The sequence below is a fragment of the Lichenostomus cassidix genome, chromosome 3 (assembly GCF_008360975.1).
Source record: "Lichenostomus cassidix isolate B80296 chromosome 3, HeHo_3.0, whole genome shotgun sequence".
Lineage (NCBI taxonomy): Eukaryota > Metazoa > Chordata > Aves > Passeriformes > Meliphagidae > Lichenostomus > Lichenostomus cassidix.
In genome coordinates, this window is record NC_139483.1 from 14470163 (window position 1) to 14493610 (window position 23448).

General features: G+C 38.3%; 1 protein-coding gene across 1 annotated transcript in view; it reads right to left on the reverse strand.

Annotated features, from left to right (window-relative positions):
* The window catches only part of MSH2 (mutS homolog 2), a 42020-nt gene that overhangs the window by 11657 nt on the left and 6915 nt on the right, over positions 1 to 23448 (reverse strand). Inside the window, exons 6-8 of the mRNA XM_085054603.1 lie at positions 23307 to 23440; positions 6552 to 6751; positions 1209 to 1318 (exon numbers count right to left, since the gene is read on the reverse strand). Of these exons, the coding sequence (XP_084910729.1) occupies positions 1209 to 1318; positions 6552 to 6751; positions 23307 to 23440 (444 nt within the window). The remainder of the gene's footprint in view (positions 1 to 1208; positions 1319 to 6551; positions 6752 to 23306; positions 23441 to 23448) is intronic.

Below are 23448 nucleotides of genomic sequence, written 5' to 3' on the forward strand. Positions count from 1 at the left end.
TACAGCTAGGTAAATGAATAACCACATCCCACGCTTTTTGAACTTAGATGTTTCTTTTTATATTAGAATGGATTATTGACATAATTTAGTTGCTATGACAACCTATCCTTCAATTGCACTCAGAATAGAACCACGTATTTTATTTGAACTCCCGCAAAATCGAAGAGGAATTTCAAGTCAAAGTTCAAATTCTCATATTCATACAGACAAGGTTTAGTCTTCTGGTAAAACCAGTGCTGTCTTATCTATAGACATTTGCCAGTACCTTGAAGGGGGAGAAAAACCAAACCCAACATGCCAGATTCTATGGGACTTGATTAAAAATAACTGACTTGTTATTCTATTTAGAAGGACAACAAAACATTTTTAAAGTAGAACCTGAAAAGAAATTTGAAGAGCTGGACTATGAAGGGTGAAGGCTTAAACAGCTGTTAGCTTTAAAGAAAACAGAGTCCCAGGGCACACAAACAGCATCAACAGATGGTCTGTAACTTGTATAAAGCTATAAATTTCTTCATTACCATACATCACAAATTACAGCAACATGCCAATCAAACAGTCTTTCCATAAACAGTAAAATGCAGTTGATGGATGCACAACACAATACAAAGAGAGAAAATGCAGCCTTTGGAGAAAAGTATGCATGTTCAAAATTTCAAAGCCACTGCAGTTTCCACAAGTTCAACAAACTGCCCTTTCTACCATGCCTGGCACAAATTTTTAGGTATTTCTCACATTTCTACAGCCAGCTGAGATCTACACTTAGGATAACCCTAATCCTTGGTTAATAAAAAGAGAATTAAAATCTTAAAAGACTCTTCAGGTAATAAAGATACCCTGGCTAGATTCTAGATTGGAGACATAAAGACATAACTTTAAAAATACAAAGAAGCAGAGAAATTAAAAAATTACTTCTCCAGCCTTAATACTGATGAGACTTTTAAAAATAGTTTCAAGTCCAGAGCATACATGCACCCAAAGCATTTTTTCACTGGCTAGATAATTTCAGATAGTGGGTGAACATTCTGTTAAGTACCCAGAATATTCAACTGATATTCTAATAACAGTATTCATATATTCCACAGCTAAATTATCACTAGCTCCTTAATATAGATGATCAATTAAATTTAGTGAGAGTGGAGCAGATTGCAAAGTTCAATAAGAAACTTTAATTGCTGAGCAAACCCCTCCCACACACCAGCCCATACCTTATCCATGTCCAGTGTTGTTTCTATCATCTCCAGAAACTTTGAGAAGTCAGAGCAGATATCAGTAAGAGGTGTTATAAATACAGCCAACAACAACATCTGGTGAGCTCCTGTTACGAACAAACAAGAAAAATTATTGTTCACAAACTCCCACAAATTTACCAGAATTCACTAACTCAAAATAAACAACACAACTGCATAGCTGGTTAATTTTTACAAAGATGGGCTACAATTATTTCACTGAAACACACGTACCTTATTCTAAAATTGGCATTATCCCATTTACATTCTGATTAAGCTTGTACCTTTTCTGCCATCTTTGTTCATAACTGAGGGTATTCATTCCCTTCTACTATGAGCAAGGATACAAACAACAGCATGAAAGCAAAACTGCTGTCTGAATATTACAGATTCTTGTGCATAAAAAGTTGACATGCCTTTAGCAAAAATGTAGGTCTTATCAGCCACACTCACAGTTTTCTTCTAAATGAAAAATTACCAAAAATTTGGAACATTTGGTAATTACAATATGGACATAGAAACTGAACTGTATGTTATCTGGTTTTGTTCTCCACAAAAAAAAAGACCATTTATCATAACCAGATCTTTATAGTCACTTCTTTCCACTAGATAGGAAGGCATCAAAATTAGCAGAGATACTCTGTAGCACCAAGTTAAACTGCATAGACCACATATTGGCTGGGAGTCCACAGAACACCAGAAGCACTGAACACCAAAAGCAGTTCACAGTTAACACACACAAATATTGCCAAATTTGTGAAAGAAGTATTTTCTTCAGGCCTACAAATAAGCACCTATATCCAGCAGCCAGCTGTGAAAATGTTCTGTCAGTAAATGCATGTTTACATCTTTGCAGCTACTTCAAGTTATGATTTAATCACAGAAAGATTAGCATTATTGATTTGCAAAAAATGCCTCAAAATGAATCCCATACTATGATCTTTTAGTCATTGGATTATGTACAGAATTACACTGCTTGTCTCTAATGTTTACAGGCAAGGCTTTGCACATTAACAGAGAAATACAGGATTAGGCTCTGGCTATTCCTGAGCCTCTCTATATCTTACCAGACTAGGAAAAAAGACCTAACATTTCCTAAGAAAAACTGACATTCAAATTTATACAAGTCATATAGTGAGGACATAATTACCCAAGTGAATCTCTCATCTCTCAACACTGTAGTTCAAGTAGAAAGAAAAAGTTTGGTTTGATTCCTTTTCCTCCCATGACTTTTTGCTTCTCTACTCCCTCAAACTTTTAAAGCTGTGAACTGACTAATATCTATTTATAGAGAAAAAAAATTACATATTGTTGAGAGATTACTGAACTTGTAAAATTGTTTTCTACTGACTAAAAATCTTCAAAACTAAGAGACATGAAATAAAGTACAGCTTGTTTTCTATTCCAAATTTCTTGCTTGCTCTCATAATATCTTGGTTTTTCCCTCCTGCAAGAAGACATATCCAAACCAACCCAGAAAACAAACAGTCAACAAAGAAGGAAGAAACTGAAGAGCACAAAAGGCTTTATGTTCATTCTTCAGAGTGGACTTAGCAGTTCCCAGTGCTCCAGCTGACAGAATACATGACACATCCAATGAAATGATCTTCAGTATTCTTGAATCAATGAGAAATTATTGTGCTTGAACTTAGTGATATCATTTCTTTTCTTGAAAGGAATAAGTAAGGAAGTTTCATGATGCCATTTCATTATTTAAGCTTGAAGAGTACATCTCAGACACCATAGGAAGATGTCACATTCAAAAGTTAGACTATATTGATTTACGAAGTAAATAAAATACCCATGTATTTACATACATTTATATGGATCAAACTGATACACTGCAAAATTTATTTACATTTTTAATCCAACTTTAAACTTAGTATCAAGCACCTGAAGGAAGTAAAATGGTGGAGTCAGCGAATAATAAGGACTTACAAAAGTTACATGCATATGCTTTTCTTAAAACACCTGGCAGTAAAAGAATGTGAGCAAGAAACACCACTGAAAATTTCTAAATTAAACTCCAACATGTCTTGCACCTGTATTCATAAACTCATAGAAAAGATACATAGTAAAAAAATCTGCTTTTGCACATACTCAACGTTATTAGAATGTAAACTAACTATTGAGAGAAAGACTAACAGACCTATGTACCATCAAAAGCAGAGTTGCATATTGATTACAAAGACTATCTGCTCTCCCAGGTACAGTTTTTAATTTAAACAATAATTTACTGACTGTAGCACAGACAAGTGTTTATTACATGCATTAAATACTTGACTGTTAATATGGTCTAAAAATGTTTTATGGAAATTAAAATAAAACACTGATCTTCAGACTTGAAACACACAGCTCGGCAGCAAACTCCTGCAGCAAGCAAGAATTCCACTGCCCTCCTCAATGCTGAGTGCAAAAAAGAGCTAGAAGCTAAGCCCAGCCCCTTCCCCCCAGCCCAAAATCTTGGGGTATCCTGTCCTTCCCAAGAGAAAACCCCTATGTAAGAGAATAGCTGACAGCTGCACTCCTCCTCCTCCTCCTCCACAGCTATGTTTTTTGTCTCTCTTAAATTCCAGTTGTTATTATCTTAGCAACAAATGGGAGAAAATTTCCTAAGAGAAAGAAAACAAAAGGAAAAATCCTAACCTCCAGCAGAAAAGAACAATGGAAGGACCTAACCTTTCCTAAGGTTATGGAAATTGGGATAAAATACAGTATGGCTTTCTAGAGGCAGATCATACCCATACTGTGCAACATCTGTCTGAAATACTGAATGCCTAAGCCAAGGGAGGCTCTGCAGAACTAACCTGGGCTGTTCCAAAGCATCCAGCATGGTGTCACAGGAGATGCTGAGGTGTAAGATGTATGGTTTATGCAATGACCACAGTGCAGACCAAGAGGACATCACCCAAAAGATGCAAAAGATGAACAAGCTGAAAGGACATCAGTTCCTTCAGGGCTCACAGAACCATTTAGCTTTTTAAGATGTGTGAATTCATATTAATGCACAAAAGAAGGCTGCTTACAAAAGTCACTAAAATATACCATATGGAAGATGTCTGTAGATAATCTTGGAGTAAGATAAATCAGAAATAGATCAACACTAACTGACCTTGAAAACTGGGCTAATAGAAATGAAGTAAAATTTAACACTGAGTAAGATGACACATTGATAGATAAATGTGTTTCCACTATGAGTAAGGGAATAATCAGTTGGATATGACAAAGGATGGGAAACAGCCAAGTTTGATCACAACACTGCTGTAATACACCAGTGCAACAGTGGGAAAGAACAGGACTGAAACAAGCAGTAAGAGGTATTTCCAAAAGTAAGAGGTATTCAAGTCACTGTATACAGTGTGGTAAAAATACATCTGAAACCCAGCATACAATTCCTGTATCCTGTACAGTTACAGACTTAAAGATGGGAAGGAAGATACTCCAGCAGCTTCCTGAAGACAGAAATCTTGTAAGTACCTAAATTTTATGCCCCAGCAATTTGAGTAATGAACAACTGGTCCCTTTTGCCAGCTAGAGCAAAATGATTTGATGACTCAGAGTCCCTTCCCATCTTACACACACTTCCTATGTCTAAACCAGAAAAAAGTCATCTCACTCATTACCCCCCTCCTCAGGTTTCATCATCCATAAAAGCAAGGATCTCAACAAAAGAAACAAAAGTTTCATACTGAGGGAAAGGCACTGCTGATCACTTCCTGCTGTAGTTGCAGGAACTACCCATTGCCATTCATAAGGTAAGGGAGTTCTGAAACTGGCACACACTCAGAATTGTCAAGAAATCTTCCTGAGTTTCCATCTCTTGATGAGTTAAAAGCATCCTGTATAGTCAGAAACAGAAAAATTACCAGATCCAGCCTGAATCACTCACAGATATTGAAAATTACCAGACCATTCACATACTTGGAACAGGTGGTACAAGTACAAAGCAAAATGAAAATAACACATCACCTATTTTAAACTATCTTTAATATACTGCTGGTGATTGCCCTACTGAGTCCAACTGATTCATGTGTAGAACAGGAAGAACCTTTTGCAGTCTATTAACTTTTCCATATGGTGAGCTTAGCAGTTTGCCTTATGCAGCTTGCTCCTCAAAACTCTAAAAATGGAATTGTTTTCCTACCCCAGTGTTATGACAGAGGGACTCTGTTGATCCAAATGGCACCTAATATAAAAAGAAAACAGGAAGCCAGCATTCTGAACTAACACCTCAATATAAGATGGGAATTCAAGAGCTACATGTCAAGGCTAAAACAAGCAGAGTCTGTTTGGAAAAGCCAAATGGACATGACTGAGGCAGCTGAAGAGTGGCACAGCTCTTTAAGAACAAAAACAAATGAAAGAGTTACATCTGTCAGTTCCTTCAGAGTTTCAGATCTTAACTGCTCTTGGAAATAACACAGCCAGCAACCAAATCTTGATTTATTTTAAGATTACTATTTTAGAAGATAAATTTCATTACTTGAAGTCATAAAACTATAGTACAGAAAAATATAAGACACTGGGTAGCTTTATTTTCTACTCAAATAGAGGAAAGAAATTTTTGTAACCATACAATTTCAAATACCATTTCTTTCTAAACCTTTGATGCTTGCTTTATGCAAAGAGAAATTCAAACAAATTAATGGCCTTCTACCAAAATGAGCTTTATGTCAAGTTAGAACTGCTATTGCTAAATTGAATCACCTCCTTGTTATGCTGATCATATTCTGCATTTTCTTGGTAACATACAGAAAAGTAAAAAAAATAGCAGCTTTTATATTTTCTACACTTGCTTGTCACAGCATTGTGCTTTCTACTAATGAAGACTGGAAGAAACCCTGCCATGTTACTTGTATCAAATACAGGAGCATAATGATTTTATTAAAAAAAGCCCTTCAGATTATATCAATAATACTTAAACTGGGGGGATTTTTGTGTTTATTTACAACCCAAAGTGGATGACAACAATATTGTATGAATGGTATCTTGTTTACAAGAACATAATACACACACCACTGGGTCAGGAATTCTTAGAGACAAGTCTATATCAAAGATTACCACAGCATCACCCAACAGTTCAAGTATCTCAGCTACACACTAATTGGTACACATCTGCCTGCAAAGATCTGGCTATGTATATTTGCAAGTATCTACTGACTTCAGAATTTCAGCTCATTTCAAATTCACATGTGTTTAAGCTTTATTCCTGCAACAAAAGCACAAAGGAAAAAAAAGTAATCTTTGGAAATCTACCATTCTCCATTTCTTTGCATCATCAGTATGCTACAAAACATTGAAAATAGATGGGGGTAGCATTACCTTCATGTTTTTCTAGTGCTTGTACAACATTAGGCAGTTGATTGATAGCCTGGTACATTCGGTAACAGTCTTGTAAGTTTGCTGCTTGTCTCTGGAATTTCTTCGCCAGCCGGTTCAGGTCTGGAAAGCGACGTAACAGATCTTCTTGAAGGCACTGGCGTAGCTCTGGATCCACAACAAAAGCCTCAACCAAATTCAACCTAAGTAAGAAATTCGTAACAATGATTAGCATGGCATGATCTGTAATTCTTTTGTGTCACCAGTTAGAATGAAAACACTTAGCTGACAGTTTCCATCTATAATTTCCGCATATATCCACTGGCCAACTTCCCTGGAAAAAAACCAAACTAAAATAGGACAACATATGATCTGAGAAAGCAAGGATATTTAGCCTATGTCATGCTTCTGTAGTTTTGAACAGCTGGGGTTTCTAATGAATAGCATTGGAGTACAATTGTTTCAAATGCAAATGCCAACATCTATCCTGTAGGTAAACTGACTCTCAGAATTGACTTTGAGATTAATCCTTTCCCTTCACTATAATAAAAAGTCTTCCAGTAGTCTATGGAAGAAGAGGTATTAAGCAGGAAAAAAAAAAAACCTCTTGGCAGAGTTTAGCTCCCTGTGGTCAGGGCCAACATTGACACTGTGCAGCCCTGGAGCACAGAATGGGAATCCTCGTGGTTGAAGGCACCTCTGTGCATTGGCTCCTCCAACCTCTGCTCAAAGCAGGGTCACAGCTAAGGCCAGCTGCCCAGGATGGTGTCCAGTGACATTTTGGGCATGCCCAAGGATGGCTCCAGTGTCTAGTCCTGGAACAGACCACTAGTGGCTGACTTCCAGGACTACTGCATACCCCTGAGCCTGGCAGCTCAGCAAGTTTTCAGTCCACACTGTACTTATCCAGTCCATACTTCATCAGATGTAACGGGAGACAGTGACAGCTCAAGACACAATAAGCAACATTCCCTGTTCTTCCCTTATCCAACAGCCTAGTCTATTTGTTGAAGAAAGCTATTGGGTTAGCCAGGCATGATTTTCCCTTTGCAAATCCATGCCAACTACTTCCAAACTACTGTTTGCCTCGTGGCAGGCATTGGGGGACTGCATTCTTATCAATGAGGGTACTGTCAGCCAGCCTTGTCACCACTGACTCCCACCTTGCCTTCCCTTGCTGTTGCTCCCTGACATTTTGGTTTGGTGTTTTGTTGAGGGTTTTTTCCTGTTTTGTGTTTTTGGAGGGTTTTTTTTAATTGTAGGTATGGGGGGTTTTAAATCGTGACATAAATATTCTTTAAGTTCTGAAAGCGAGCATAAATCTCAACAAGAATTGACAGAGCATTAAATTGTATTTCTCCACTAGAATGCAAGTGAATTTTCATACCTTTCTTGGGGGTTTTGCATCAGTTAATATTGCCATCTCTCTAGAACTTTTGCATTTGCAGTTAAAAAAAGAAGGCAGATATTGTTAATGTGGGAATGCCAGGGAGGTCAGTGTTCTTTGATCACATTTTCAGAGTACCAAGGAAGAGCTCTGCCTCCTTCAGAGACCTCCACATATTACATAGTGTGCTGATTTCTGGATAATAACATCTATCAATATCTTTGCTTCAGCAAGGAAGTTAATTTTATCTAGAGACATGCACACAAAGAAAGGACAGCTTTCACCACATTATTCCTGCTGGTTTGCTTACTGGCAGAAAAATGCATTTGTTTCAATTACAGCAACATCTGCAATTGCAAACTGCATTGGAAATGACAATTTTTTTGTCATTCTGACAGCAGTAATCTCTACATTACACACTGCAGTGCTCTGCAGAGTGCCAGACACTGGCAGCAGTACACAGGGGTTAACACAGTCCACTGCCTCAGGTAATTAGCAAAGACAGTCAGGAAACAAAGGCTTTGGCTAAAGCAACACAAGAGGTAGAGACCCCTGGTACATTTCTGCATACAAAAAATTCTAAAGGAATGTCTTTCTGTTTCAAAAAGTGTTCTACCCCCACACTCCAGTGAATCTTCTGTATTATAAAAAAAAAAAAATCAATGAAAAAGATGAGAGAAGAATCCTACCTTTACATTTATTCATTCAACTACAACCTTAATAGATAAATTTAGAGATTGACATTACTGACACATAAGGGTGCTTTACTTCCAAAAGATATGTTAAAGTTTCAGCATGTACACAGAACTTGTCACAAGTAGACAGGAATATACTGAAGATAACTACTGCAAGAACACAGAACAAGACTTGTATGAGAAACATCATAAAAGCCAAGCAATTTTCCATTCTGATCCCTGTTGGTGTTTCTGAGCATGAGTTTTAGCTTTCAGACTTCTGTCAAATGGTTTGGAGGAATAACAAGAACTACATGATCTTGTCACAGCAGACACTTTGCTGTGTTTATTACAAATCCCTTCAATTTACTGAGCAGACCCTACTTAGGATTCACATCACAAACTGCTCCCTCAGGAGCACCAACAACTGCTGACCAAATACAGCTTCTAAAGACCAGATTTTGTTTAAATATTATTTTAAAAACCCAAACAAAAGCCCCAACAACAAACCAAAGACACCCAATACAACTGCTTAAAAGCCTAAATATAAGCCCACTAACCAGATCTCTTCCTTCCCCAAGGAATTAGAGAAGGAACCAACTTGCCAACATGATCCTCCCCACAGGAACTAAACAGCTTGGTCATTTTTAGTCCTGTAATCTGGAAACAATTCATTTGGCAAAAATAAACCAGGATTCACTGTAAACTTCTCCATAAAGCATACCCATGTGTTCCTATTGTTACCCTCCCTAGTCTTTAGCAGTTGTAGTCATGGTAAACACACAAGAAATGGTACTACCCTGATGTTATGTCCTCTCACTTCCCAGGTATTATGTAGGATTTGTAAACATATTTATTGTTTCTCAGTTATCAAAATACCACCACAGTGCTAACCCACAAAGAGGAACTAGCTGCAAATACCTTCAAGTTTTATTATCTGCAAAACTGCAGGAGTTTGTTTAGAACAAGCTTTCTTCTCTTAAAAAAAAGCACAAGGAAGAAAGCAAGACGCATTTGAAATGTTTATCCATTATCAGAGTGAATTTTAATACACAAAAATCCTATTCTTGCCTGCAGTAGGAAACCAGAGTTTGCTGGGTTTATGCAACCTACTTAAACTACAGACTACTCCATGATTTCAACTTCAAAATTTCATGTATAAAAACTACCTTTTTTTTCTTTTTTTGACAATTAACTTCACACACGGAAGAACATGCAAAATTCAAGTTCACCATCAACATTAGATCCTATCTTGTCCTCTCATGGCTTATGTTTAAAGTCAGAGAACTTAGCTTCTCTTCCAAGAGGTTCTTAGAAAATCAGTAATCCTGGCATATGGATACACACACTGAATCACTTCTGAAAACTTACTGAATTTTGTACAGCTGCTATAACAATCATTAAAGAATATCCCAAGCACAGCTGCTGTAGTCTTGAGTTTACCAAGATCTAGATTTTTCTTTTCGCTTGTGCCTTTTGCACAAACAAACCCTTCACTTTCATCCCACGACTCCCTCAGCTTGTTCAACAGCCTCCTGGATAAAGACCTGTCAAAGGCGCTTTGAAAGCTCTAATTTATTTTTCTCCCCTCCTCTTTTGTCCACAATGACAAGTTCAAAGAGTTCTCAGATCAGCTCGAACAATTCTCCTCTGCCAAAACCATGATAATTAGACTAACATTTCATGACCTTCCTGGTGCTGTTTTGTCTTCCCCCTTACATTTGCCAACCACAAAGACAGAGCTGACAGGGTTGTGTTCATTGCCACATTTTGCATAACACTTTCCTGTTGGTAAGAATACATACAAGGCTGCTGAATACAAAGGTAATGCAACCATAAGCCATGAATAATGCTCACAAATAATAACAAAATCAAATGACAGGTTGTTTTTAATGTAAAGTTCAGCTGAGGGGGAATAAAAAAAGAACATACAAAAGAAATTTTAACAATCCAAGAAAGTGTAATCAAACACCAGCTGACAACACTGGATAACTTGTTTCTGCCACACAGCTGAAAGGAAAATAAGGCTAAACTTCCCATCACAGATCTAAGCCAGCACAGTCAAGATAACAGAAACAACTGTAAGTAGTGAAACCACACTAGAACATAAAGGAAATCTTTGTTTCAAGACGGTTATTTAAATTTGAAAATTAAACCACATAAACAGCAAACGAGACTGCAGCTAATATAAGTGAAAATCAACACAAGTGCTTTTCTTGAACTTGGAAATTGTAACCACCTTTTATTCCTGCTATGCAAAACCATGGCTGTTTACCAGCTTTGAATTCTGTGCACTAAGAAGTTACATTAGGCTTACTGTGCTCTGGGAGACAGAGAGAGGAGAAAACCCACCTATCTCCAAGTTTCTGCTGGATATTCTGGAATCCAACCCAAAACATTCCATCTTTTCCCCAGTTTTGCTGTTAACAAGACGCACCTCTTGAACCAACTACTGACAAAAGGCCAACATACCAGACACACACAAAAAAAGGCAACAAAAATCTGTTTGCAATCTAATAAATGTCACACACTTCCCCAAGTCTCAACATACTACTTCCATTCCACTGAGGTTTGTATCATACTTGATATCAGAAGAGATTGCTTCTTCCCTTGCTACACCTATGCAGCATTTTTCATCACCATTTTAAGGTGCCTCAACACAGAAGGTCTTAATTATATTTCTAGTTTTTACACAGCTTTAAATATCGAGGATTATATATCATCTTTGATATCAATATTAATTTCTAATATTAACTTTTAAGTATCAAAGTGTAAGTTAATAGGGAAACATTAAGCAAGCCTGATTTGTATATGCATCTAAAGTTTTTAATCTCTCCACCACCAATATCCTACAAAACCCTGGACAGCTCTGCACCTCTCTGTGCATACAGGAAATAAAACACCGCCCTCAAGCACCTCAGGAAAAGGACCCTGAGGTATTTTTATCCAATCCATGAAACTGGGATCCACATATAATCAGTAATATACATATTTCATAATGAGTAATATATATTTTATTACTACAGGGCAGTGACTTAAAATCCCAATTACTCCTAGACGTTTTCAAGGGGAAAAAACTGTGCTAACTCAAAATTCCATGACACTAGGAAAAAAAGTATTAACGCTGAAATGAAATTAAGAATGCACTCTCGTACAGGAAAAGCTGCCTTGCTTTACAGAAGACTTTTAAGTTTGTAACTCCCCTGACTGATTAACAGCTGAGTCTTCTGAAGAGCAGACACTTGTATTCTCTGCCTGCTAAAGAGCTTCTTTGACTGCAGATTAAGATCAACTTTCCTGTCCAACTGTTCTACTTGATTATACAGAATTTTAATCGAGAAACAACTTTTACCAAGGCAGCATATTAAGGACTGCTTTAAAATATACTGAGATTTTCATCTCACCCCGAGTTTCAGAACATGCACAGTTCTATCAGTTTAATTTCATACTTTCTTAATACAGAGGAAAGTGGAAAAACACTTCCTGTATGATTATTTTGTTTTCCCTCAGGTTTCTTTCAAACTCAGATCTCTTCTTAATCCAATGTAGCCAAGGCAAATCCTCCCTGAACACACTAAACAGAGGCATATAAAATGATACCCACCACCTCACCTGTTCTAATTGGGTTTTCTTTTCCACACAAAGCACATGGTATTTGAACACCCTGGAGGAAGCCCAGAATACAGCAAGATGCTGTGGTTGATAAACACTGGCATCTTCTTTTCAAACCAGAAATAAGCAAGGCACTGTCCTAAGCTCCCTTTACAAACTTCTCCTGGTGACCCAGTCATTCCCTAGACAATCATCTCTCTCCCAAAAATTCAGCCATAATCCAGTTCACTGCCTCAGGTAAGCAGTAGATACCACCTTAAATTTGCAAAGCTCTTTCCATGCCAAAGAACTTCAGTATGCTTTACAGCCTTTGAAGTACTAAGACAGACACCAAAGATTGGCACATTGGAGCCTAAATCAGAAATCTGAAGCCTGATACTGAGAATTGCTTTAGTCCAGCACACAGCAGCATAAAAATCACACTGACCACCTCAGGTAATTTTGCCTCATACAATCAGACCTGTTGCATGCATTTATAAAAGTAACATTCAAAATTCCTCAGACAAGCACAATAAATTAACAATGCAAAATAGCTAGGCAACCCACACATGCTTTTGGAAGTGCTTAGTTATGCACGAAAGAATTTTTTTTTAATGAAACTGGAGGAGTCTTTGCCAACAATTTGAAATAAATTTAACACAAACCCTGGGGAATAAAGAACCAGCAGCTTTAGAGAGACTATTACCATTAAAAGCTATTTTATTTTATTCATACACCATAGGCTTAGGATCACTGATCTCAATCCCCACTCAGCTCACACTGGAGCCTTTGCACAGCCAGAAAACTGCTCTGGTTTCTGGCAGGGAGTCTCCAGCTGATGGCAACATTTTCCCAAGTCTCAGGAATAGCCTTAGAAGGGGCTCACCAGGGACACCAGTTCTTCCAGTACTTTGAAGAGTCTAGATTTGAACCCAGGTTTTTGATTCACCACTGAATCACTCTGATTCAAGAACTCAGAATGTTGCATTCTAGATGAGTAGCACAGCACCTGTCCAGCACTTCTTACATATGAGACAGAACATCCCAAGCAAGGAGTTAAAATCGTTGGCTTGGGTGAGAGGCTTGTGCCCAAATAAACAAGACTTCTTCCTATTGACTGCCAAAATAGGAGCAGGCTGCACTTTCATATGGATTCCTTTCCACACTAAATGGCTCAAGTTCTCTTTACCACCTGCTCTTGCCCAAACCGTGCAACCTTGTCATTGTTTCTTCTTGGCATGTGAGCACAAAGCTGGTTTTGTTCCCTCGGTTAACATGCCATGAATGTTTCTATACTATCAAATTACTCCACAGCTTCCCCCCCTGAAAACCACTGTCACAACCTAAACCCCCCCAAAATGCTGAATTAAAAGATACAGTTGCCTACAAAACAAAACTTTGAACACAACAGTGAAGAAGTACAACAGTGTATATTCCTCCTCAATTCAGAATTTGAAGTTCATTACTGTTTCATGTGAAATTACAGGCTTCTAACAAATGAGAAGATATTGTATAATACAGTAGATTAACAGCAAACCAGGAACAAAGAGCCCCAGGGTGATGCATTTCAGAGTTTACCTGTAATGTCTGTGTTCTTACAAAGACAATGCTGTCATCCCAGTACGATTACAGCATGCCTTGTACTCTGATGATTTCCCCAGCTTCTTAAAAGATTTTGCAATCATTCACAGTTCTAGACCCAAACAGAGTTTCAAAACTTCTCTGCCAAAACGAAGAAGTCAGAGAGACCAAACATGACCTGGCTCAGTGGTCCTGACAAGTCAGAAAGTGTGCAGGAACAAAACCTGGCAGTCTGGCAAAGGCAGCTGTGGATACCTGAGCGTGACACTGAGGGTGATGCTCCCAGCTGCAGATCCTCAAACACACATCTTCATTTGCTGTGGCTGTGTCAGCTTTGCACCACTGGCTCCCCTGACCTACCTTGCCCTGGGGTGGCCCCGCCAGCTGTGGACAAGCCCAATTGCCTTAAGCTGGCTAGGAAATGATGCCCTCAAGCCCCAGTCCCACCAACACTTCCAAGCTGGCACTGCCAGCACTGCCACCAGGAGAAGTGTGAGACAGTGCTGCTACCCACTGCTCTTCTCCCTTCCATAACCTCTCCTTCAAGTTTTAAATTAACTAAACCAGGGGATCTCCAGGCATATATCTGAAACCCCAAAAATGTATTTAGCACTAACAACTGGCCTGCACTCCATTATAACAGTGCAGCTCTCTGGATTTAACCTGCTACTGTTGTTTTTTAATTTCAAATGTAACTTGAAGAGACCATGAAAATCCTGACTGTTTTTCACTGCCCTACTGAAGTATAATCCCTTGTAAAGCAGAGTCCAAGGTTTGAAGAGCAGCTTTAGACCCTAGGAGAGCCACAGAAATCAAACTGCACACACTTTCCAGAGCCCTGGGTATACAGAATCTGCTACTAAGCAGCTGGACAGATCAGACTCCCTGCTGTTAAACCTGGAAGATTAAGCAATATAAAAGAAAGTCACATCCAAATATCAGTCTCACACTTTGTCCAGTTTTCTTAATTAGTCCCTAAACCATCCTAGCATGATAACAATACTGGATATTTCTTACCTCAGGACAGTCCACTTATACATATATTTTGTAATTCAAATAGATGTATTCTTCCAAATAAATAGAGTTCACACTCCTCTGTATCAGTTATATGTAACATAAAATTAATAAGGATCAGGGAAGCAACTGACTCTTTACCACCCTACATGAATTCCTGAATATATCAGTATTATGACAAAGGCTAGAGAGCAAATTAAAGCCCTGGGATTCTATCAGGGGTACCAGGCACAAAATAACTCTTTTCTGTAACAATCAAGAAAAGATTTGAAAGCTGTATGTATTAACTCAGAGGCAAGCTGAAAGGATTAGCACAAAATACAAAACAGGATTATCAGGAAAAGCAGTTAATTCCAAAATAATATTGGGGTTTTTTCCTTCCAAGATACTTATTCAAGTCTGATATTACCAATAATTCATTATTTTTGCACAAGTGCTTATGCACTGTCCAACCTCAGCAGATCAGGCAAGGTAAAGAAGAAAACAAGTCTTCAGCAGAAAAAGAAAATCTTTGGTCTTATTCTTGTCAGCAAAGTACCACTTGATGCAATTAAGACCTTGCTCCTGAAGCAGGCTGCTGCAGCAGCAGTATTTTTAGACCCTGAGAGCAGGGAGTGCCTGGCCTCCTGCTGAAGAGCATGCAAATAAAAGCAGCACCACAACAGCAGAGCTCTGCTTTGCCTCCTTTGTGCAACAGGGACACAGAGAGACATCTCCCTCTCACCACCTCCTGCTGAGGGTTCACACTGCTGATGGGACTACTCCACACTCCCGTGGCAGACCAGCCCTGCTTCTACAAGACTCAGGTCCTGAAAATATTGGAACATTTAAAACAAAAAGTATTGTTCCTGTCTACATTCTAAAGAAACTTTCATACTCCTGTTCATCCAACCTACACAATCATCCCAGTCACAGTTAAAACCAAAGCCAAGTGTCTTTTATTTCCCATTCCTCAGCCTGGATGTATTGCATACAGGAACAGTCACTATCTGAGTTACAGACAAGGAAAATAAACCATTACTTACTTTTCCCAAATAGGAAAGGCTGTAATTCCCAAATAAGAACGAAATATTTTTAATTACTACCAATTATTCTGACTAGTTTTATGTAACAGAATTTTTAGGTATGATTCCCCTCTCTTCCTCTTTCACAGTTAAGGAATAACTTAACTTATTGAATTATGAACCTTAGTGAATTAAAAAGCTCCAAAGAAGAGGAGCTGGGAAAAAAGGGGAAATTCTCACCTTACAGTAACACACTACTTCACCAAATGATAAAGTGTTCCCAACTTATAAACATGCACGTTTATAGAAGAGAAAAAACAAAAGTATCTGCCAACAAAGTTGAATTTTTAATATTCAACACAGTAAATCCTTTTCCACCTCAAACTCTATTGCAATCTTGCTGGACTAAGTAATCTCTTACCCTCAAGGAACTGTACAGACACAAGTGATAAGAGTATAGCTCATTAAACAAGAAGTATCTCCCAAAATCTTTGTCAGAGACATGTTTTTTGTCTTCCCAATGTTTATTTCCATGCATATATTCTTTTTCAAAAAATTTTCATAGTCTGTTTTCTGTAGGAGCTAAAAATAGTCAAGCAGCACCTTCACAGCAAATCTGTCAGGAAAGCAGCAGGTTTATTGAGCAATGGTAGTGCACAGCTCCATTTCACAGATTTACTATTCCAATCCAAGGATAGGCAGATATCCATTCTGTCCTCCTGGAGCAAGGTTGACAATCTAACTCACATCATAAATTATTGGCATAACCTCTAAAAACATCAAAATACCACCAGAAAGCAAACTCAAGCCAGATTATTAAATCTGAACAACTTCTGGCTTCTGGTATTAGCTGACCTGCCCTTAAGGTGTTAATCTTCTCATGTTTATGATGATAGCAGGTCATGGACCAACTGCAGAGGAGCAAAAGGGTTAATTTTACATAACAACTTTCCTCACTTTTTCATGGATTAGTTTTCATCCTGTGAACTAGCCAAATCAAATCAATCTTTAGCTGTAAGACCAACCAAAAAAAAACCCAAAAACAAACAAAAAAAAACCAGCACAACAACAAAAAAAAAAAAACCAGGAGGTATGGACTGCCCCTTTTGGCAACTGCTGAGTTGCTGAGTTTTTCTGGATTATCTTATCTGTTATCCAACATGACACCCTTGATTATTTAACTCCCCATCAAAAGATGAACAAGTCAGCTTATAGGAACAGCAGTGCCAGTGTCAACAGCAAGGGAACAGGTGACAATCCACAGCCAGGGAAGCACACCTGCACCTTTGCTTTTAAGTGATTACAGACAGTGCAAGCCATCTATGAAACAACTCAGAGCCACAGGCTGCCGCATGGTGCAGAAGAGTTGAAAACAAATGAAAAATTTTCACACTAAATCCTGAAGAACAAAGAAACCCTACACACAGAACAGACAGCGTGAGCAAGTGTCAGGGACCTGATGGCAAAAAGATCCTAATTTGAATAAAGACAAGAACAACCAGTTTAACAATACTTTTTTTAAACATTGCTATTCAACCAACACAGTATTCAGGCATCTAGACAAAAAAAACAATTGCCAATCTTTTAAGAATTACTAATAAACCTCCACTTCTTATGTGGTAACAAAGAATAATGAAGACAATGGAGCAAGAACTCACCAAACACTACACAGTCATGGGCATATTTGTAAACCCCACATAGTGAAACTGCTCCACCCAAAACTTCCAGAAAAAGCCCAGATGGAAAGCAGCAGAGGCTGTTTCTCAGCCTAATGCCTTACACCACAGAGGTATTCTGGCAGTCTTGCTTTTTAATTAAATATGGCATTTTGGGATACAATGATAAAATGGTATTACTGTGTGGTCTTCAAAGACTAGAGTCAGCTGAGGAAAGGTATTTCCATTTTTTTTTTGTGCTTTATTCCTTACAAGTTTCCATACATTATTAAAATTAAGATGTTACATTTATTACACTACTCCATCAACATTAATACCCTTTTAAATTGCTAACCTATACATTTCTTTAATCTTGGGCAGACTGACAGCATACTGAACAAGTTCTATTTCTTGGCTGTAGAAAAACAAATATTTCTTCATTTGCATTCATTCTGTACAGAAGAAACTCAAAACTGTATGTCAACAAAACATTAAAGACTTTTATAATCCTCATACATGATAAATGAAATTAAATTACAAGTCAAGACAAAATTTTCTTGCCAAGAGCTTTCATTGCAGTGTCCTAACATGACACCTTTCTAATGTTTTTGGACATAAATTAAACAGAGCAGAAACAAAAATGTGGTCATTGCTCTTTCACAGAGAATATACCACGTTCAAAAGTATCCCATGTTCAAAACAGTGACTACCAAGGACACTTACAAAGCTGAGAGCTTTGCACCTGAAAGTTTTCATACAGCCCTGAATACTTCAACACAGATTCTAAGCAAAATTTAACTACGGCAGTAAGTGCCATCCACCTCATTTTGGCAGGATGAGAGCCAAAGAACAGCATGGCAGCTACAGATTCACACTTCCCTAAATAAACAGCAATTTGATCGTGTCTTACAAGTCTGGAAACCGATTTGACATTTCAATCAAATTTTAGTTTGATTTTCATTTCTGTGGAGCCTCAGAATTCAGACACAAAAGAAATTACTAAAAGCTTAATCCTATTTATTTTGCACCGTGTGTGGATTTGTCAGGAAGAAGTGGGCGAGCTGGAAGTATCTACTAGGAGACACTGTGACTACCTGCTCCAGTGCTGCACCACTCAATGCCACCTATAATTTACAGATTTGCAACACTGATTGCTGATCCCTGACCCAGAAGACAAATAATCTGGATAACATGCAGAATGCAAACACCAACATTGTCTTTCTCACACCTGGAAATGTCATGAAAGGAGTCTTTTTTTCAGCCCCTCGGACAAGAAAACTAAAAATAAGTTTTGCAACACAACAATCTAAGCCTTTTGATAGGTTTTGAGTGCCTGGGATTTTGATGGAAATTCCTTCCTAGAGACATGGCCTGTGTGATGGGTGCTTGACTAGCAGAGCTCTTGTTTAATGTCTCCAGACAGCACCCAATGTCAACCTCAGTTCTACAAGCAAACCCAAATGAAAATAGAGGTAAATTGCTAGTTTTGAAAATAGTTAACATAGCTGAAGGGAGGGAAGAGGGTAAAAGAAGCAGCATTGAGAGTTTCAAGCTCCAAACATTTCTCTAGGGAACTCAGTGATGGTAACTTTTGGAATAAGAAAGCTGGTATTTTTCTAACGTTTCTAGAGGCTTACTGGAAGCCAACTCCATTTTCCTGTCACTAGAATGACAACTTCTTTCCAGGGAAACATTTATTGCATCATGACCTCCATGACAATTAGAAATCACATTTGTCTTCAAATCTGTTCAGATTCAATCTGTATTTCAGAAGCTTCTCCAGAGGCATTGGGAGCACTCCCAACATCTAAAATGCATTTTTATGAGGTCATTTAGACAAACCTCCAAGCTGGTCTCATCTTCCCTTACTGAGGACACAATCCAACTGCCTGGAATCATCTGTGGCTGTGGAGAAGTCCTGACCTGAGCTCAGAAAAGCACTGAGGGTCTTTCCAGAGCTGCTAACCAGAATGACAAAAGCAACAAAGCCCATCTGCAATGCTGTGCAGGGACAGCTGCAGGTTAGAGAAGAACAAGAAAGTATTGAAATCTTACTGCAGAACAATTCACACTGAACTCCAGGCCTGTAGTGACAGTCCTTGCTCAAAACAAGGCTAACTTCAGTGGAACACAGAACAAGAACAGAGATCCCTCCATCTCTCTGAAAAGACATTCCAGAGCCTGACCCTCCTCATGCACCCCAGCAGGGGCTTCAAGAAAGCCCGGGCCTTTGATGATGTTTCTTCTTCTTGTCTCAAGGTAACAAATTAGGGTTGGTGGTTTTTTTCCATTTTTAAACAAACTGCTACTTTAATTATCAGTCAAGACTGATGCACGAAAATGTTCTACAAACTTGGAAGTTTTACCCTGCTAGCCATTTATCCACCTCAAGCTTGCCAAATTTATTACTTCCTGACCCTGCCAGAGACAGAGCTTGTTTCTACAATGTGGCCCCCATGCAGCTGATATTTAGAAACACAAGAGGAAAGTTCAGAATAGGCTTGGATCAGAACAAGTGATGTTTGAGTACAGCCTTTAACTCCCCTGAGACCCCTGCATCTCTTCCACCACAGGACACAGACATTTAAGAGGTTCAGCCACAGTATACATAAAAGACTAAAAAGGTGAGCTGGAATCTTTTACTTATGCTGTGTATAAATGTCAGATAGAGCTTATCCCAGAAATAGAAAAAAAAAACATTCCGCATGAACTCTCTTCTCAGGACGTAACAGAACAAGCACTATTTTACACTGTGCCCCATTTCTCAGACTTTCCAGTATCTGAAGAATAAACATGACATACTGAAGCTGCCTGCTGTATTGCAGTCAATTTGGTTATGCAATTCATATTTGTATGTGCACATGCTGGCTCTGCGACTACATTTTAATTTCAAATATGCTGACTGTGAGACAAGGAGCAAGAACCTCATGTCCTTGCCTTCTGAACACACCACATAGGAGAAGTAGGACTGTATTGTGTCTACTTATGACTGATAATTATTTTTTTAATCAAGGAAAACCAGCTGGACACTGGCAGAATCCCAAGTCTTACAAGACAGGCAGCTACCAGGAGCCTCTGTTTTCTCAGTTCTCATCAGGAGCTGCTCCACTCAGTAAACATCATTTTATCTAAAGTATGTACACAATGTCCTTTAATTTGTGTTGTTAGTGTATCAGTAGTTAATACGGACTGCTGATGCAACTCTGTGCTCCATTTATCCATATAGGTTAACAACACACTGCAGATTACAAACTACTGAAAGAAGTTGATTACTTTATCTCCAAAAGATGACTTGCACCACCTGCAGGTCTTCCTTAGCAGAGGGTTGCAACAGTCTAACTTTTGAAAATAAAACTTTCAGAAACCAGTTTTACACTACTGGGACAACAGTGAAGTGAAAATACTTCCTGTATAAGCAAAACAAGAGGTTTCCTTCAAAACAGTCACTGAACATCAGTCCAGCTTGGGCACTTCGGCTTAGTTTGAGGAGTTTAAATTGTTTATTGTTAAATGGGGTCCTTAAACATGGCACACTTCAGGCTAAGAAATAATTAGTAGCTCCCCTAAACAACAAAGGGGACATAAAGGAACAACAGTCCAGGTATTTCCTTCTCAAACCACCCACAGGTTCTAAACTGTGGTTTGCAATCCTTAAAACAGCCACAATATACTGTAAAGTCTTCTGAAATTACTTGGGGGCTGGATCTCTTTCAAAAGGTATTTGAATCTGTCAGTGCATCTCATCAGTCCCAGTAACAGCTTCTCTTACCATACTTTATTTCTGGGATTAAAAAAGAGGAACAGTCCTATACCCTTTGAAAAGTTTACAAGTAAATGACATTGCTTTTATCTCAGAGAACTTAATTCAACCAAGTAGTACTTGAAAGCAAGATGCATTCAGACAGAATGCAGCAGAATAAAGTGAAAAAGCATCATTATGGTATTTCAGTGCCCATAAGCGGAAGTTAAAGCAAACTACTTTTATTAAAATGCAGCTCCAAGGATTCTGTGGCTGTGCAAGGTACAGGAGGTTATCAGTGTGGACTTCTTTCAACTTCATAACACTTGGATACATTGACCCTTACAAGCTTCACTAAGAGCTTAAATTCATTTAATTACTCCCCTCCTCCTTTAAATATAGCTTTTCCTTCATGCAGTCAACATTAGCCACACAGAATCGCAACACAAAACGCAGAGGTGGTAGTAACTCTACAAAACAGGTCAAGTTACATTTTCTGCCTACAACTCAGCCCCAGTTTTATAAAGAAAACTTGTCTCTCTTCCAAACTTGGAAGACTTCTGATGCACAGTAATGAGCAAATATGTCTCACACAGAAGTTTAAATTTCTAATGTTTCCTTTGACAAAAGAAAATTACCAAATGGGAGTTCTAACTTTCAAAAATTTAAAAACAACACAACTATAAAATTAAATTTGGCTCAGACCTTAGGATCCAAAACTGACAAACAGAGATGATCTCAGGTAGGTAGTCAAGAACTAAGAATGAAAACTTTTGTAACACATGCAAGAGTGAAATACAGCATTCAATAAACCTGGGAACAAGTATTTCAGTGTCACATTAACAACATTTCTAAGCGGCCGCTGATCAAGTTACTACACACCATTCTGCAAATGATTAGGAAAAGCAGAAAAACTTGTTGAAGAGAAGCAGAATACTTCAGTCTCCAGAAATCTAGAGAGAAAACTATCGTCCTGATTTTGGCTGGGAGAGTTTATTTTTTCTCAGTAGGTGGTACAGTGCTGTGTTTTGGATTTTGTCTCTCCTCCCCATTCCACTGGGGAGGTGAGTGAGCAGCTCTGTGCTTAGCTGCCAGCTGGACTTAAACCACAACTACTCTTTGCATAACTTATTTAAATATCAGCATGTCCAAGCCAAGATTTCTTTTTTTGGTTGTAGGGATCTGTGCCCAACAGCATATACAGTCATACCTGCAATGCCTTGTATGAAATATGAGCCTTAGAGAACCTATCAAAGTTGAATTCAATTTTCCAGCCTCTTCTGCTTTGTCAAGATACACTGTAATACACATTTTGTAATTAATTAACCTGCTGATTGCTGGAATTGCATGAAATTTGGTTTTAGATCATAAGAATGCAGCTATATTTAGGAGGAGTTTAAAAAACACCTAACTTTTAGTTGCATGGTGAATGTATCCAAGAGAAACACACAGAGTAAGAATACAGCCTCTGTAGCTTCCCTTTCTGAAGGATTGAGAATTACCTGTACATTCCCAGCAGAGATTTAGCAGATTCTTTAAGGCTTCTTATCAGCTGATGCTGTTATCTACTGGCAGGGCAGCAGTGACAGAGAGCAGGACCAAAGAGCAAGAAAGAAAAAGCCCCCACAATATCTAGGCAAGATATGATTAGAGTGACCCACTGCAACCAAAAGTAGCTTTCTTCTGAAAACAGGAAGAGGTTACTACTGCTTAACTGTTTGGGTGTCTTGTTGATTTTTTTTTTCCAACTGGTAAACTTGAAGTGACATTAAAATACTATTATACAGAGTGAGCATTTCCATATGAACAACAGTTAGTAAGTGGCTGCTGCACTGCCTTAGCCTGTGGCAGAGCATCATTCAGATCATCTAAACATATTGTACCTCCTCTTTAAAATGTATAATTGTAAAATGTAGGTAATTTAACAGTAACCTGTCTATTTGCATCTCAAGGAAAAATATATTCTGCTCTAACTACAATGCATTACAGGGTAGCACACAAAAGACTCCAACCACTATTATTTCCTGATTGCAGTATCTTGTGCTTAAAAAGAAGGTCTTATATAAAATAGCTATTAACTTGTTTAAGTCTATCAAACACATAATATTGTTACCTTTCTTCAATTCTGGCCTTGTCCATAAGTGGTTGTTTGATCCACTGATTAACTAGTCTTTGTCCTTGAGGGGTTCTACATTTATTCAGTAAACCAGCTAGAGACTGTGCAGTATTTGCATTTTCCACAGAACTCTGGAAAA